The 15,970-nt window shown below is 41.0% G+C and overlaps 2 protein-coding genes across 8 annotated transcripts; one reads left to right on the forward strand and one right to left on the reverse strand.

Annotated features, from left to right (window-relative positions):
- Window positions 1-514: 514 nt before the first annotated feature.
- Window positions 515-12,372, forward strand: LOC139576076 (cell cycle progression protein 1-like). Of its 5 annotated transcripts, none has more exons than XM_071401727.1 (11): window positions 515-649; window positions 2,070-2,162; window positions 2,528-2,642; window positions 2,905-2,990; window positions 3,093-3,303; window positions 5,594-5,920; window positions 6,061-6,099; window positions 7,136-7,254; window positions 9,407-9,532; window positions 9,825-11,185; window positions 11,270-12,372. In XM_071401727.1, exons 2-11 carry the CDS (start codon window positions 2,103-2,105, stop codon window positions 11,460-11,462), a joined length of 2,637 nt encoding a protein of 878 aa, XP_071257828.1. In that variant the 5' UTR covers window positions 515-649; window positions 2,070-2,102; the 3' UTR covers window positions 11,463-12,372. The 5 variants fall into 5 exon arrangements, with proteins under 5 accessions (XP_071257828.1, XP_071257827.1, XP_071257830.1 ...); XM_071401726.1 differs by having other exon boundaries at window positions 531-649; window positions 2,092-2,162; XM_071401729.1 differs by lacking the exon at window positions 9,407-9,532 and having other exon boundaries at window positions 531-649; window positions 2,092-2,162.
- A 79-nt stretch (window positions 12,373-12,451) lies between these two features.
- On the reverse strand, window positions 12,452-15,887 carry pigb (phosphatidylinositol glycan anchor biosynthesis, class B). Of its 3 annotated transcripts, none has more exons than XR_011675054.1 (12): window positions 15,671-15,887; window positions 15,150-15,279; window positions 14,929-15,046; window positions 14,711-14,815; window positions 14,475-14,605; window positions 14,158-14,298; window positions 13,997-14,048; window positions 13,677-13,888; window positions 13,478-13,542; window positions 13,160-13,379; window positions 12,862-13,007; window positions 12,452-12,771 (listed from the first exon to the last, which is right to left on the reverse strand). XR_011675054.1 is itself a non-coding variant. In XM_071401732.1 (12 exons), the coding sequence occupies exons 1-12, from the start codon at window positions 15,780-15,782 to the stop codon at window positions 12,658-12,660; spliced, it is 1,452 nt and encodes a 483-aa protein (XP_071257833.1). In that variant the 5' UTR covers window positions 15,783-15,879; the 3' UTR covers window positions 12,452-12,657. The 3 variants fall into 3 exon arrangements, 2 of the variants coding, with proteins under 2 accessions (XP_071257833.1, XP_071257832.1); XM_071401732.1 differs by having other exon boundaries at window positions 12,862-13,042; window positions 13,806-13,888; window positions 15,671-15,879; XM_071401731.1 differs by having other exon boundaries at window positions 12,862-13,042; window positions 15,671-15,879.
- Window positions 15,888-15,970: the final 83 nt, after the last annotated feature.

Consider the following 15,970-nt stretch of genomic DNA (forward strand, 5'->3'; position numbering starts at 1 on the left):
GACCACTCACTGACCTTACCCTGCTGCCTGCCCCCTTCTCCCCCTTGACCTTACCCTGTTGCCTGCCCCCTTCTCCCCTTACCACTCCCTGACCTTACCCTGCTGCCTGCCCCCTTGACCTTACCCTGTTGCCTGCCTCCTTCTCCCCCGGACCTTACCCTGCTGCTTGCCCCCTTCTCCCCCTTGACCTTACCCTGTTGCCTGCACCCTTCTCCCCCTGAACCTTATCCTGCTGCCTGCCCCGTTCTCCCCCTTGACCTTACCCAGTTGCCTGCCCCCTTCTCCCCCTGAACCTTACCCTGTTGCCTGCCCCCTTCTCCCCCTGAACCTTACCCTGCTGCCTGCCCCCTTCTCCCCCATGACCTTACCCTGCTGCCTGCCCCTTCACTGTTAATGTTTAAACAGTTATTTTTCATATATCATGAATAAATACAGGTTATTTACACTTTTCTACAATTACGCGTGAGACTTTTATTTAGAACATTTTCAAAGTTCCGTGATCCGGAAGTATTATTTTTAGTGTTGCTGACGAGACGCTGATTGTGTTGTTGTTGAATTGAAATCGATGAAGCTATGAGAGCGCAATTGTAACTGCAATATCAAGAATCGTTTGCAGAAACTCTTACTTTCTACGTTGAAAACTTACTGGGTAATGATATTACTGTCTGATGTTTTATCGTTTAGAGTGGTTTGTAAGTCATACTTCTTGACGTTACAGAGTAGGATAAGTTAGCTACTAACGTTAGTACACCTTAGTGTATCTAACTGTGCGAGCGGCTAGCTATTACTGTTAGGTAGCTAGCAATACATTGTTTAAATTTCAGTCTATACAGCAGCTGTTTGCAGAAAACACCCCTCCGTTCGCATTTTCACCAGATTGTGTAATTTCTTATGATAATTATTAGTTGTGTGCATATAATAACGCTACATATGTAACATTAGTTGGCTATATATCCAGGCAACCATTTATTGAATGATCGATTGCGGATTGGACTCATGTGCTAATTGTAACGTAGTTGGCTAGCTAGCTGGCGACATCGCAGGGACCGATGGCAGCATTGCAATCTTGCACGGTGCAGCTACGAAGGCCCCCATGCATTGAACCATGCACACCAAACTCGGTTTGTTTAAATAATATCAACAATGCTCACTAGGCTTCGTTTTCGTTCACCAGTAAACTAGTTAGGAGGTAAAGTAACAGTATTCCAAAATGTTTTTGTTGTTGTGGTGGGATTGACATTTTTCCCCCACAACCCACATTCTAGACAACCACTACTGTATCAACTCTTTTATCATGTTCTGCTGCAGAAAGATTATGCCGATACAGAGAAACATACGAACAGTTTTCGATCTCCCCAAAAGTGGGGCATTGATGCAATCATTCACCATCAAATGGGGTCAGCATGACATCCCCTACCATTCATAGACGCAAACTACTTTAGCGCCTATTGACGATAGTATCTTCTGACCGGGAGAGTTGTGTTAAGTGCCCGGACGCTTACCCTAAACATTAACACGCATCGCTTACGGTACTGTTTTGGAAATATAAGTAACGTGTCTTTCATATCAGTGCAAGAAAAAAGATTCCCTATAAAAAACCGAAGGTAAATTACTAGACACCTTTTATAGGGTTAGTGTTCCCACACAGCCATATCTCCACGTTAGAGTGCTTGTTAGGTATCTAGTGTGTTTAGAACACCCGTGTGTGAAGAGAGAGGCCCAACTCGGCAGAAAATCTGTCTCCCTCCATTAGGTGGTGTTTTTTCGCATACTGAGTAAGGAGTTTTTATATGGATGTCAATGAATTGTAGTTTACATGGAGCCAAATGTGGGCGAATGTAATGGCTGAAAAACCTCTATATGGAGAATAATGTTTTTTGAGAGCTAGACATTCCCCTGTCAACAAGGCATGCATTATGCTGCAATGTCTGTGTACTGTTGTTGTGAACTCTCCTATCTCAATGTAATATCAGTGAACCGTGGTTTTATGCAGAATGATACATTTTGCATTTGAGTATTCAAATGTTCCTCTTGTGCAAAATGTTTTATTCCCAATGTGTTTTTTACAGTGTGCTCCATTGTTTTTACCAGCTGGCGGAGCCATGTCAGAGAGCTCAAGTGACACAGAGTCCTCCTGTGGGTGGACTATCATAAGTAATGAAGTAAGTCAAGTCTTCCTGACCCTACCTGAGTCCTTACTTGATTCTCCATCAGCCTGAGCACCCGAGTCCCTCTCAGCTAACCCTTGTAGGACCAATAGTCCATTACTAGGAACCAGAGCCCTTGAAATTCCTCAGTGCACTCTAATGGGACTGGCCTATGGATATGACTGTTACAGTGACTTACTAATTCAAAGTTTCATGTCGTCTTAGTTACTTCTTGAGTGCCTTTATGCCAGTCATTGCCATTATGCCGACTGTCTAGATTAATTTGAAAGTCTGATGGTTAATGTAGTGAACTGGAGATCATAGTATGCCTTCATATTGTCTGAAATGTGGTAGGCTAATATAATAGGCTTGTTTCTAAGGGTTCAGATATTGAGGCTCTGGGGCCAGAGAACGGCCTGGAATGTGGGTCTGATCTCCCAGAGAGCGCAGTGCTGGAGCCAGAGCTGCTGCAGAACCAACCCACCTCTCTCTCTGGTAGGAGGAGTTACCATATGCCTTGTTGTGACAAATTAAAGCACTTTGAAATATCTAGGCCTATTACAAAAAAAATATTGATGACTGGGTTAAAACTGTTACAACATTGTAATATACATGTATCAGAAAAACACTACATAATTTGGTTTAACCATATGTAATGAAACACATTTATAGCGGTATTGAGATGTTATTTGCCCACAGTAGATGGTGTGTACTCAACCTGTCTTCAAATTTTAAATGTCCTCTAAATGTGTTTTAGCTGAGTGCACTGAGGAGAGAGGTGAGTCATCTCTTGATGCCACTCTGAAAGAAGAAACGTTAGACAAGACATTGTCTGCTTCTGAGGTGAGGGATAAAAACAAAACATTCTTCGGCTGTATATTTGTATGATTCCCATGTCGCTATGTTTCCAGTCCCTATGCCAACCATGTGGAATATCCTCTGCAGGCTGGAGGTGAGGTGGCCGGGGACGAGCATGTGACTCTGTGCTCCTCCAGCGACCACTCTGACATTGTGACTCTGGGGGACACGAGGGAGACTGAGCTCGGGCCTTGGGATGAGCAGACAGTGGAGGAGGAGGAGGAGGGAGCAGTCAGTGAGGAGCTCTACCTGGGCACCTCCTCCAGCAGCCAGTACACCTTCAGCGCAGCAGAGACTGGTAGGGCAAACCAACACACCCTTTAGGGGAAGTTTCAATGAATTCCAGTATGAGGTAAATTGGAGAATTTAGATACATTTGTATCTATCTTCGCTGTTCAAAGTTAGAGATGTTTCCATGCAAGGTTTGATGGTCTGGTGATGATCAAGCAATGTAAGTGGATTAGAGAACAGATAGGGCATGACGACAAACAGAAGAAACCAACAAAGCACTCCTTCCTATCCCTTTCCCCTTGTCCTAAAGCCAGGCTGATGATGGGCCACTGGAAGCTTCCACAGAGTCTGTGGGACTTGGGCTGTCATCTGAAAGGGCAGATGTCTGGCAGCCGTTCTCTCTCAGGTGGTATAAACTGGACTGGTGTGAATATGATAGCGTGCTGCTTGTCTTGCTCAACACAGTGTAGCAGGCCTAAACCTGATAAGCTGTTGTCAGGGCAAATGCTGTCCGATGATGTAAACAAGTTCTGCTTGTTTTGAAAGGTGTTGCAACCGCCACTAAATGTGTGAAACAAAACACTTGCGTGGTATTTCGGCATGATGTGTGTTTGTTTAGACTTAACAACTGGAAGTTGCCCCAGTGATGATTTGGCAAAATCTAATTGGTTTGACAGATATACCTGATGTATAATTAGCCTAGCCTATATACAATTTTTCTGAAATAAAATGTATTATCAGAATATTTGATTAGTTGTTAGTCTGGATCTCCTGTATTTCTCTTTTAATTTTAGGCTAGTGGTCACCTCTGTGATCATGTAACCTAGATTAAACTTGATACTGAGGCATGTTGTTTACATGTTGCTCCTATTACCAGAGGGATGTCTTAATCGGATTTTGCAATCAATTGTTATTTTTATTCAAAACATAAGCACATTTTTCACAGCAATGTGTGCCAGTTTTACAAGTTTGGCATTTCCTGTGGAAGACTAAAGCATTATTTTTGTTTCCCCAGTTTAATGTGCACCAATGTCATGAAGCCTAGCTTTACAACAGGGGTCTTCAACCCTGTTTCTGGAGAGCTACCGTCCTGTAGGTTTTTGCGCCAATCTCAGTTGTAACTCACCTGGTTTGGCTTTTCAACCAGCCTATTATTAGAATCAGGTGTGATAAACTAGGGTTGGAGTGAACGTACAGGACGGTAGCTCTCCAGGAACAGGGTTGGAGAGCCCTGCTTTACAAAAAACTATGTATAGGCTTTAAAGGGGGCCTGAGCTTCCTGATTTGGCTTAGTTTTTTGGCTTGATCATTGAGAAATGCAGCAGCCATGACCGAAGCCAAATAAGAGTTGTCTTGGGGGGGTGGTTTAATGTGAGTGTCTCGTGTGTGTGTGTTCGCACGTGGCAAGCGTTTGTACATTCACTCTGCCAAAACAGTACACAATCACTCACCCTTTTAGATAACTTGAAAGGCTAACCAGGTCTTGTCTTGATGTTGCCTAGGCTAGTTACTGTTAGCCAATTTATTTAGCCAATTAGCTTCAGTCGCTGGTGTGCCACTGTGGCAAAGTTGGTTTGACATTGAATAGCCTGTCTTTAGGGCTAGTTATGGGCCATCAATAAATGACTGTGTAAATGTCCAACATGAAAATATTGGCCCATATTTTAGTTGTCTCATTCAATGCTTTCAATATTTGAATTTCCACAATTTATAGCTGGTATGAGGTTTTTAAGTAAGTAAATTTGGAGCTATTGACATTTTTTTTATATTGTCCCAAGTACATTGTGTAATTTATTGATGGTCCCTAAATAGCCTCATAGGGATATCAAATGTCAAACCAAATTGACCATGGGCATTACGATGGGGTCGCCTGCAGCTGAGCGCTGAATTGATGATTACTTGGTGCTGCCAACTGTGGGCAGGATTGAAATAAACCCAACCCAAGGAAAACTGTTACGGTACCCATACATTTTTTTCCCTATCTCACAAATCTTAATTTTGGACGAGACTGACTTTATGACCAAAATGATCCCATTTACACTTTGTAGTCAATTTTGACAGTAGAATAACTGTTTCTGACTCATATCGATGCCACATAGGCCGTTTTCAAAATGAGAAGTATCTTTTTAGGGGCAGTCGCTCTTTAATTAGAATTGAATGGAGACGTGATATATTGCCATGGACCGCACTTTGCTACTAGATCAATGAGGGCAATTAAAACAATATTTCAAGCAGCAATGTGCTGTTAATTATTTTAGCAGCATAAGCATGGTTTACAAGCATGTCAACCTACATGTCTACCTTGTAATTATGGTTCAGTGCACTAATGATTCTGTGTGGGTGTGTGTATGTTGCAGTCTTCCCTGCGGAGCAGCCTGTGGTTGCAGACTCCAGCAGCAGTGAGGATGAGGGAGGAGAGCAGGTCACCCCAGTAGTGCGGAGGCGCAGGGTGAGGAAGAGCACCACTAGCTCTGTGGCTGAGCATGGAGAGGAGGTGCAGGAGTCTGGCCACAGTGACCGAGAGGAGACTCTAGAGGAGGAGCAGAAGGAGGTACAGGAGGAGGAGGTGCAGCAGGAACCTCACATTGCTCCCCCACCTCAAGGCCATATCAGCGGCACCCTTAACAAATGTATCCTACTAGCCCTCATCATCGCCATCAGCATGGGCTTTGGTCACTTCTATGGTAAGCATCATGGGAAAGTTTTGGGAAATATGTGATGAAGAATTTCAATGTTTCTAATTATGAGTATGGAATCATTGGTAAAAGTAATTCACAAGGAGGGCTGTTTTTAGCAGTTTTAACATGTTGGTTTTGTGTTCTAGGAAAATTTGAAGGTACAGTATGGAGTGGATGGTTTGAGGGTAATTGTCAAACTCAACTTGCTTAGGCGCATAAGTGATGATAATGTCATGTGAATGTCGTGTGTCATCACCGCATCGTAGTTTTGAATAGCACAAACTAAACCTATGTGTGTTTAGTGGGATTATGCAAAGCATGTCAAGTGCCTACATGAAGATATATTTGATCATATTGAAAGGATACACATCCTATTAAGATAGTGAAAAGAAAATGAGTGCTTCTGTTGACCTCTTGAATCCATCCTCATCAGAATGTTTGTGTAGAAACAAATAATTTAGTCATAGGGCGGCAGGTAGCCTAGCAGTTAAGAGGGTCGATGTGCCCTTGAGCAAGGCACTTAACCCTGATTGCTCCTGTACGTCACTCTGGATGAGAGTGTGCTAAATGATTAAAATGTAAAAATGTAATACAGTATCTGGGTTGTGGTCAATAAGCAATCAATTTTCCAATGTTATTGGCTCAGAGCTGGCTGAAAGGTGACATGCTGAATATGACTGATAAACTTAATCATAGAGGGGTGCCACATTTTGTGAGTTGACTACAAACCAGATGCTCATGTTGAATGTAAGTCAATTTATTTTCTGTTTTTGTGTGGTAGTATATCACTTTCATGTGCTGTCTTCTTTGGTAAGGTGAGGTAACAGTGGGTTCCCAATTTCCCAAGGGTCAGGGAATTCAACACCTACATCCCACACATGGAATGTCAGGGGTTTTCTAATTTGCCAGTGAGTGTGGTCATAAGTCAATAACAATACACACAATAACAAATTGCTGTTATTGAGTTCATTTTGCCACTGCTGACCAATGTCACCAAATAGTTTTGAATCTTGGAAACTCTAATTGGTCTGCATGGATAAGTCTTGACATTTTTGTTTGTCCAAGAATGGGAACCATTTTTATTGCACCTAACATGACGTGGACATTTCCCAACCTTTTCTGCTTCTGTGTTACTATTCTTGAATGTGTGTTATTATCTGGTGAATCATGTCTATGCTTATGGAAAATGAAGGGAATGCCTAATATTTCATTCTAACACAGGCACAGTACAGGTTCAGGAGAGACAGAAGATTGTGGAGAAGATCTGTGGAGTGAACGACCTTGGTAATTCGAGAGATCTGCAGCCTCAGTGTCATAAAGGACCAAATGTCATCAACAAGGTCTGTAAAGAGTTCTTGATACATACAGTTAGGTATCATAAGCCACCTCCCTCTATTATCCTTCTCAAATAAACTAGCATAATAAAACAAAATACATGTTATTTTTCTGTCTTAGAAACGGTTTCCTAACTTTTCTGTTTCTTTTTGTTTTTATTTATATCTTTGGTGAACTTTGTTTCAGCTATAGAATTCTCTCTTTTTGACTGAACACATGCAGATTTTAGGCATTGAAGTGCCAGTAGTCCTAATGTCACATTTGGAACTATCAGTATCATATTTTAGGAAGAACTTTAAGCATTTCAATATTAAATTGATCTATCCACAACTTTTACAGCAATGCTCAGTGAGAACTCATTTCACTATTATTTTAAGAAAATCTAACTTTTATGGTAAGTATGATTATGCCTCAACTAAAGCTCCTTCCAGAGAGCAAAATAATGTATCTTCACCAACCACATGGAAGGATTATTTTTTTTTTTGTGGTCAAACACTATCTAGCTTTGTTACATTTTCCACTGATCTCAAATAGTTTTTGATATGACACACAGTAGCAAAATGTTTCTTTAGGCAATGAGGTCCTTGTATTGAAATACATTGCAAGCCCCCTATATTATACTGTGTAACCTATCCTTGTTTTTGTGGTTTATATTTCAGGGTTCACAGCGATGCTGTGAAATCTATTGTTATGCGTAGATTTTTTTTCTTGACCTGGTCAAATAATTTAAGCATTGATTGGTAACATTTTTTGTAATTTGGCACACAGAATCTACAGGACATAAGTAACTTAGACAAAAATAATTGCACCGATTGGCCTAAAGGTGGCAGTGTTATAAGCAATCTCACTTAAACCCTCATATCTGCCGCCCTGTTTAACCAAGATAGTTGAAACTTGAAACAAATTTCCCTCAAGGACCCATAAAGTCTGTCAGCATATATTTTGCTCCATCTTGAACATTTTGTAAAACTTTTAGGACCAAATTCGGCATGTAGGCTAGGCCCATGGTACATCTCTTAACTTTGTTTGAGAAAAGCTAAGGGATTGGTTACAAGATGGCTGAGTTATTGATAATCAGGAAATCAGATTTTACGTGTCCATTTAAATCCACTTCACAATCCCCTATCAACTTAACTTTTAGGGTCATCAAAGACAGCTTGGCATTGATATCTTTAAAAATAAGAACTTAACATTTAACTTTTGACTATGTAAAGCTAATGCTTAAAATAATCATAAAAAATCTCATGGTCTAAAAGTCAGATTCACTCCAAATGTGGTCTTTGGACTCATCAAAATAGTCCCTAAAGAGTAACTAACATTGATGCATTCAAAGATGGCCACACTTTACCAGTAGATGCGTATATGCTAAAATAGGTTTAAAATACTTCAAAAATCTTCTCATGAACCATAGGACTAAATGACACCACATTTGGAAAGTAAGCCCATGGTACATGTCTTAAATTAGTTTGAGAAAGACGAGGGGATTGGTCAAAATCAGATTTTACGTGTCCATTTAAACCAGTGTAAATATACTCCATAGTGGCCTAGCAACTTGAAATTTGTCATCGCTATCATGGACATCCTTAAGATGAACCACATTGAATTTGGTTTTGATATCTCAAAAACAAGGAAACTATTAACAAGTCATGTAATGCTCAAAATCATCTGCAGGCATATTCTCCTCATGAACCATACATCAGATTCACTCCAGATGTTGTGTTTAGACTCATTACAAAAGGCTTTTAATCGTTTTTTTCTCTGCATTAAATATGACCCCACTGTACCTATAGATGCACATATGCTAAAAATACTTTTATAATCATCTTCAATGCTTTAACTGATTGCACATAAAGGAAGATTGATCCTACATGATAAAGTGCTTGCTTTGTTATCCAACTGATATTTTCTCCTTTGTCATCCTGTGAACCCTCTTCATATTGCTGCTCGCAGCTATATTTTTGTGATTTCACATTTAAACTATTCATCTTCAATATTCTTATATGCAAGGATTCTCTACGATTTGTTTTTGATGGCTTTTTGCCCCCTTGAAACATTTTTGACACTCCACTTAACTGTAGCGTGAGATGCTTAAGAGTGTATTCTCATTTTATAGCAATGCATTTTCTCACTTTGGTGATGCTGTTTCCACACGTTTAGGACGTGGTTAAGAGTCTGAGAGAAGACCTAAAGGACAAGAGTGACATGATGCTGTCTCTCACAGGGATTATCGACAAGCTTACTAAAGAGAACCAGGATCTCAGATCCAAACAGGCCCAGCTACAGGTAACATGCAAGTACAGGTTAAGGTTCAAATTTAACACTAGTGGTGGGTCTTTCCATATAAATTGAAGGTGGACTAATATCTAAATAAAGATTCAAATACTGCAACAAAATTCACCATTCATTTATTTGTCGTTTATTCGTGAGACTGAAGAAATGTTATGTCATTGTTTCACTTTTAACCATCTTCATTATTAATTTAAGCCTAACTGTTCCCCTTGTTGTTCATATGTTAAGCGTTTTGCTAATACTCCTTTATGGATGCATAACAAATGTATTTTTGTTTTGAAACAAGGCCCAGAAAGAAGACTTGGTCGTGAAACTGAAGCAGACTGGTGAAGAGAGGGTTAAGATTGAGTCTCAGCAGAATCACCTGATGGTGGAGAACCAGCTGCTGAAGAGCTCCCTGGAGCGTGAGGAGGAGTCCCTGTCCACCCTTCAGGAGGAGCTGAGGAACCTGCGCTCCCAGATCCGAGACCTGGAGGAGACTGGGGCCGGGGCCGATTCCATACTGTCTGAGAACCAGAGGCTGAAGGACCACCTGGAGGAGGAGACGCAGCGCCTCCGTAGCTTCCTGAGCCAGAGGGAGGCCCTGATGGCTGATGCCCAGACGCTGAGGAGGGAGCTGGATAATGAGCGGAGGGTGACTGACCAGCTAAGGGAGCAGCTAAGCAGCCGCAACACCAGGGCCGGAGGAGAGGCCGACCTGGAGACAAAGGAGCTGCAGTCACGGCTCATGGAGTTGCAGAAGAAGCTGAGCTTTGAGCAGCAGCGCTCCGACCTTTGGGAGAGGCTCTATGTGGAAACCAAAGAGGAGAGGGCCAAGGGAGACAAGCAGGCCAAAGTCAAGAAGTCCAAGGATGGCGTGATAGGGAAGGTGAAAGATACTTTTGATGCGGTGAAGAACTCCACCAAGGAGTTTGTGCACCATCACAAAGAGCAGATAACGAAAGCCAAAGAGGCTGTGAAGGAGAATCTGAGGAAGTTCTCAGATTCTGTGAAATCCACCTTCCGCCACTTCAAGGACTCTGCTTCGCGTATGATGGACAAGACTTACCGGCCTCACAATCGGAGGTTTCACGAGAGGAAGGATGCCAAGCCTGAGCAGCAGGAGCATCATAGAGACCATGGAAACAAGCACTCAGAGGAGGAACCATGGCAGCCCAGAACCCACAAGCCCCTGCATCGTCACCCTCGTAAATCCACTGACGACTCTTTCCAGGCACACCGTAACACCCGGAAGTCAGGGAGTAAAGTTGAGGAGGACCCAGACGCTGAGCAACAACAAAGAGGAGTGCCCAAAGGTTGCTCTGGGGTTTTCGACTGTGCCTACCAAGAATCCATGAGCCTCTTCAACAAAGCCATGGACCCCATAAGAGCAGATGAGTTCAACCAGCTGCTTCACAGCTACCTCCAGCAGGAGGTTGACCACTTCCACCACTGGACTGAGCTGGAGAGCTTTATAAAAAATTTCTTTCACAATGGCGTCTTCATCCACGATCAGATGCTGTTCACAGACTTTGTTAGTGGTGTGGAAGACTACCTGGAGGACATGGATGAGTACCATGGCCACAACGATGACGTCTTTGAAGATCTTGACGAGTATGTCTACAGGCACTTCTTTGGAGATACCTACTCAAAACGTTATGGGTCAAGGTAAGTTTATAGTTTTCATAACTGTTTTTTCAATAGGATGTTGTGTATTACCATATTCTGACATTTCTGTTCGCCAACTCACAGTAGACCCTTTGAGGGGCCAGATACGGATACTAAAGAAGAAAGGCTAGCAAAGCAGCAGCAGCAGCGCAATCAGAGGACCCGGCCCCGGCCACAAAGAGAGAGGAAGTGGAGCAGAGCAGGACGGAACACAGACAGACACATGGCTGATGTAAAAATAGAGTTGGGTCCTATGCCCTTTGATCCCAAATATTGAGAATCTTACCTAAGGAATCCGTTTTTATGATGGCTGATATTGTAGTTGCAAAGTCTATTTAGGATGTGTTTGATGGAAATCCTTCTTATTCTTCTGTTTTTGTGATTTTGCACAATGTTCTTTTAACGCTGCCTGAATGTCACCTTGCTTCCTGTGTTGTGTAAGCAATCCTTAGGTTAGTATCAATGGTGGTGTATCTAACTGCATCTAATCTCATGAGCACAAAGAAAATTATTGCTGCAATGATTTAGCCATGAATTGTCTTTAAATATGACTAACTAGAGCAATTAAACATGGGAATACAGTAAGTAAATCTGACAGTAGCTAACTCTGTAGTACACATTGTCATCAGGTCATTTGTTACATGTTCTTTTTAAGAGCCATCACTGACTAATTTGCACAACATTTCTTCTCTTTGGGCCTTGTTTAAAAAATATATTTTTTAAAGTTTACCATTTTAATTGTCTACATTTAGGCCTATTGTGAATGAATAATGATTCATTGGATGCATAGTATTTTTGTCAGTGGCATTGAAGAGTTATGCACTGACAGATACACTTTAATTTCAATTTCAAATTGTCATTAGGTGACATTGATAATTGTGAGATAATGGACAAAACAATTGCTGACATTGATACTGTTGTGTGCAGTAAAACTTTAAGTAGCAAAACCACTGAGAAATACTTTTTTTCACATAGTATTGAATAATGCAAGATGCCGGTTCCACAGTTGATTTGTATACTTTGCTGCTACATTACATATTTGTTTAAAATGATGAGATAAAGTGCAACTGTGTTCAGTAACATTCCAACTATGGCTTGTTTTACTAAGGCTGATTATTTTCTTTCATTTACAGATGTGCTGTTAAAAATTAATTGCAGCTTCCCAATAAAATAAAAGTGAATATTGACTGCTTCTTTTCCCCCCCTAATATAGTAAACTGTCTGGCTAAGTGTTGCATTATTTTCAGTGTTTAAAAGATCAATCTGTTCAGTTTTAATTATAGTTTATTCCTTTACAATACAGATCCATTTTGATTAACTTCCAAATGGCTCGTGCCAATGGTCAAGATGGTTCTGTTCAGTGCATTTTGTAAACTAGGATGCTTCTTCAAACTCGTCCTTGAGATACATAAGTATGGGAAAATCTTTGTGCTTCTTAAAAATGTATTCTCATTCTCTTCAGTGTTTTGCGTTCAGTGCCTTTGATAAACTAGGATGCTTTTTCCAACTCGTCCTTCAGGAACGTGAGTGTGGAATATTTCTGTACTTCTCATAAATCTATTCCCATCCAAGAATGCAGAGAGCTCCTGAGGACAGAAAAAGATAATACAAATGATTGTAACAGTGAAGGAGCCATTAGTCATTAGTCTTGAATTACAAAATGCAGAGTATCTAACCATCTCCAGAACATCAAAGAACACCAGGTGGGTTGGCAGCATTGACTTATAAGGAAATGAGGTCCTCAACCAATGATGAGGATCAGCGAAGAATCTCTCAGCTTCATCGACATAGGTCTTGTCTCCTGTGAGATCTGGTGGACATTCTAGGAAACGCATCTTCATTGGACAGTGGATGTGACTACAAAAATAATGTATATTGATTATTTACTGCACTGCCTCAGCTCTAAGCTTGTCACAGTTCTTACTCATGCAAAAGGACCATTAGTAAATAAGCCCAAAAAAGTTGACCGCCTACCTGTAGAAAGGTGTAGAGTGACAGGGCATTAGAAAGAGGACTTCAGGCAGTGGAGGTGTTGAAGGATCGCTGTCGTCACACAGGGTCTGGAGGTGACCCATGACATCCAGTGTGCCTCGCTGGTGAAGCAGACCTGTGTACAGGGCTGGGACTAGGTTGGAGACCAATAAGGCGCATGCGGCAGGCCGTCTCCAGGTTCTCAGATTCACCAAAGCTATCCCTGCAATAAACGAAGACCCCGTGTCGTGTATAGGGTATGACTGTACGTTGCTAGTTACTTGCAGTCATTGGAATCTTTCAGGAAATTTTAGCACTCACCACAAAATACCATGCAGAAAGGCAAAACAGGGTAGATGAATCTGAACTCCTTGTGCGCAAGACAACTGTATTGAGAAGAAAAACGTGCAAATTCTGAAATTCCCTATGATTTGAATGGTCTAACAAAGATGTTTTTGGCCCATAAATTACAGTAAGTGCACTTTACACAACACAGAAAGACAAAAGAAAAAGACCATACCTGTAAACCATTACTGTCCAGACTATTGTTATTAACATGATTCTGTATCTTTTTGAAGCCAGTGTGCATCCATACAGGAAGAAAGGAAGATGAGGGCCAATGACGACCACAAAACCCTGAGTAAAGTACCAGTGCCATGGATGAGAGCCATAGAACTCAGCCACGTTGTGAAAAACATTCAACTTAAGGAAGTTGTACTGCACCAGGGTCCACTGCAAGAGAAAATGGTTTAAGGAACTTGTGTTAATTAACACAGACATTACAGCTTGTGATTTATAATTACCTTTAATTTATTATTTTTTAAACAATGCTTTTCCTACCTTTCCATAGAAAATGCAGTCAATCAATGTCGAAATCCCAAGAGTTAAAGCCCTATATGAAGGAGAGGCTCATTCAATAATTGAAAAATACATTATGTATGGCATGAAAACCTCACTCTGCAGCTGAGGCACAATAGTCTTTCTCAAATCAAAGCACTCACCCAATGGGAAGGCAAAGGTGAGTTATGAGTTTCAGCTTGTTATCTTCCTGCCAGAAGTGGAAAACCAACAGAGGAAGCCACACAATCAAGGCTGTTGGACGAACAATGACTGCCAAGGCAACCAGGATCAAATATTTTGTACTGCGGAAGAAAACAAGCAAAATCTGTTTTAAACAGAATATTATTAATGGAGCGTCATTAAAAGGTATACTTTTTCTGAAGGTATTTTGTAACTTGCCGTGTAGTGGGAAATACTTATAGATGCACAGGAAGTGAAATTGTTTTATGTTTGAGTTGTGTAGAGGTGTAGGTCCAACCTGCTGTGTGTTTTAGAGCCAGGCAGAGGATAGTAATAGAGAGCTAGAGTTGTGAGTGTGGTCTCCATGGTGTTGGTCAGGGTCCTGGTGCAGCAGTACCATGTGAACCAAGAACAGAGCTGGCAGATGTACTAGTAACAAAAAGAGAGAAAGAGGCTTTGTCACATGCCCACATTCCCCAGGATTGGAATAAGTGAAAAGGTTATGAGAAACAAAGTAGTCCATGTTGTTTTTACCGTCCATTTGGCAACGTCAGAATGCTCCAGTGATTGGATAAGACAGTAGAGTTTAATATCAGCCAATGCAGAAAGCAGTGCCTGCACAACTCGAGGTAGCCATACCTGCAGAATCCACAATATATACTGTACAGATTTTGACAATGGGGTCACATGCAATGCATTTCGCATCAGCACTATAAATTGCTGCAAAAGATGATGTACTCAATATGACTTACCAAGAGTTGAACTGCGTCATAGGTGAAGAAGTGCAATATCTTATATATAGCTGCAAAAAAGAGAGGGTAGGAGAACCCTCTTATACCTGCTGTCCACTCCCACGTCAAATAGCCATAGGTGAAGTTATTAAGGATTTAGCAGAATACACAGACTTGTCCACAAAAAGGTTATTAGAAGGGTACTGCTTAAAGTTTTATATGATTTTTTGTTGCAAGGATATTCAAAAACCATAAGATGAGCGATTTCGAGGGACTGCCAGTATTCATCTGGGACAAAGCTGGTCTGGACCAGGAAGCAGTTGATGAGACGAAATGCCACAGTGAAGACAGTGACATGGACCCCCAATACACCTGAGGAGAAGAATAAAAAACAAAAACATGTCAGATTTCTCTCCACCAGTTAGGCTACCTGTGTTAGATGTGCATTGGTAATTACATCCATTATCAACTAGTCATTTGAAAGACTCAAGCATTCTGAAACTGCAAGTACCATTGCATGCTCCTGGATCACCTGTTGCCTACTTCAATTTAATTTGTATTTATTTATTTAACTAGGCAAGTCAGTTAAGAACACATTCTTATTTATGTTGATGTAGCTAGCTAAACTAGCTTTTGTCTTTCAAAATAAGCAATGTAAACTTTACTTCCATTCATACTTTTATCATCAACAGCAGTTTGACATTTTCTCAGTCTGCTGCTAGAAATATGATAGCTGCTATACCAAACAGGGCACATACCGTACCATTATCAAGAGGACATGTTTCTTCTTTACTATATAGTTGGGATTTTCGTTTCCTCAGTTTAACAGGCTCTGATTTGCTTCCAATATTTAAGCGTGCACGAATCTTTTCCATTACTTAGATAAACTATAACTAACTACATATAATGTAGCTAATTCGAGCAGCACCAAAATCCACGTTAGTTCCGTGTTGTGCTCGTAGGTAGATGACGTCAGACGTTTCCTAGGAAAGTAAATGCGATTGTCAAGATATCATTATTGTGTTACATATCGGTGATGTAAAGTTATACAGCTTACAATGTT

This window comes from Salvelinus alpinus, chromosome 5, assembly GCF_045679555.1.
Source record: "Salvelinus alpinus chromosome 5, SLU_Salpinus.1, whole genome shotgun sequence".
Lineage (NCBI taxonomy): Eukaryota > Metazoa > Chordata > Actinopteri > Salmoniformes > Salmonidae > Salvelinus > Salvelinus alpinus.

Bases quoted from the DNA above. Each gene is read 5' to 3' on its own strand.
- LOC139576076 (XM_071401727.1), top strand. From the start codon at position 2,103: ATGTCAGAGAGCTCAAGTGACACAGAGTCCTCCTGTGGGTGGACTATC. The intron at 2,643-2,904 runs GTAGGAGGAGTT...AATGTGTTTTAG, and splicing joins CCAACCCACCTCTCTCTCTG to CTGAGTGCACTGAGGAGAGA. The intron at 6,100-7,135 runs GTAATTGTCAAA...ATTCTAACACAG, and splicing joins ATGGAGTGGATGGTTTGAGG to GCACAGTACAGGTTCAGGAG.
- pigb (XM_071401731.1), bottom strand. From the start codon at position 15,782: ATGGAAAAGATTCGTGCACGCTTAAATATTGGAAGCAAATCAGAGCCT. The intron at 13,043-13,159 runs GTAGGCGGTCAA...TTATTTTTGTAG, and splicing joins CACTCTACACCTTTCTACAG to TCACATCCACTGTCCAATGA. The intron at 12,772-12,861 runs GTTAGATACTCT...TTCTGTCCTCAG, and splicing joins TCTTTGATGTTCTGGAGATG to GAGCTCTCTGCATTCTTGGA.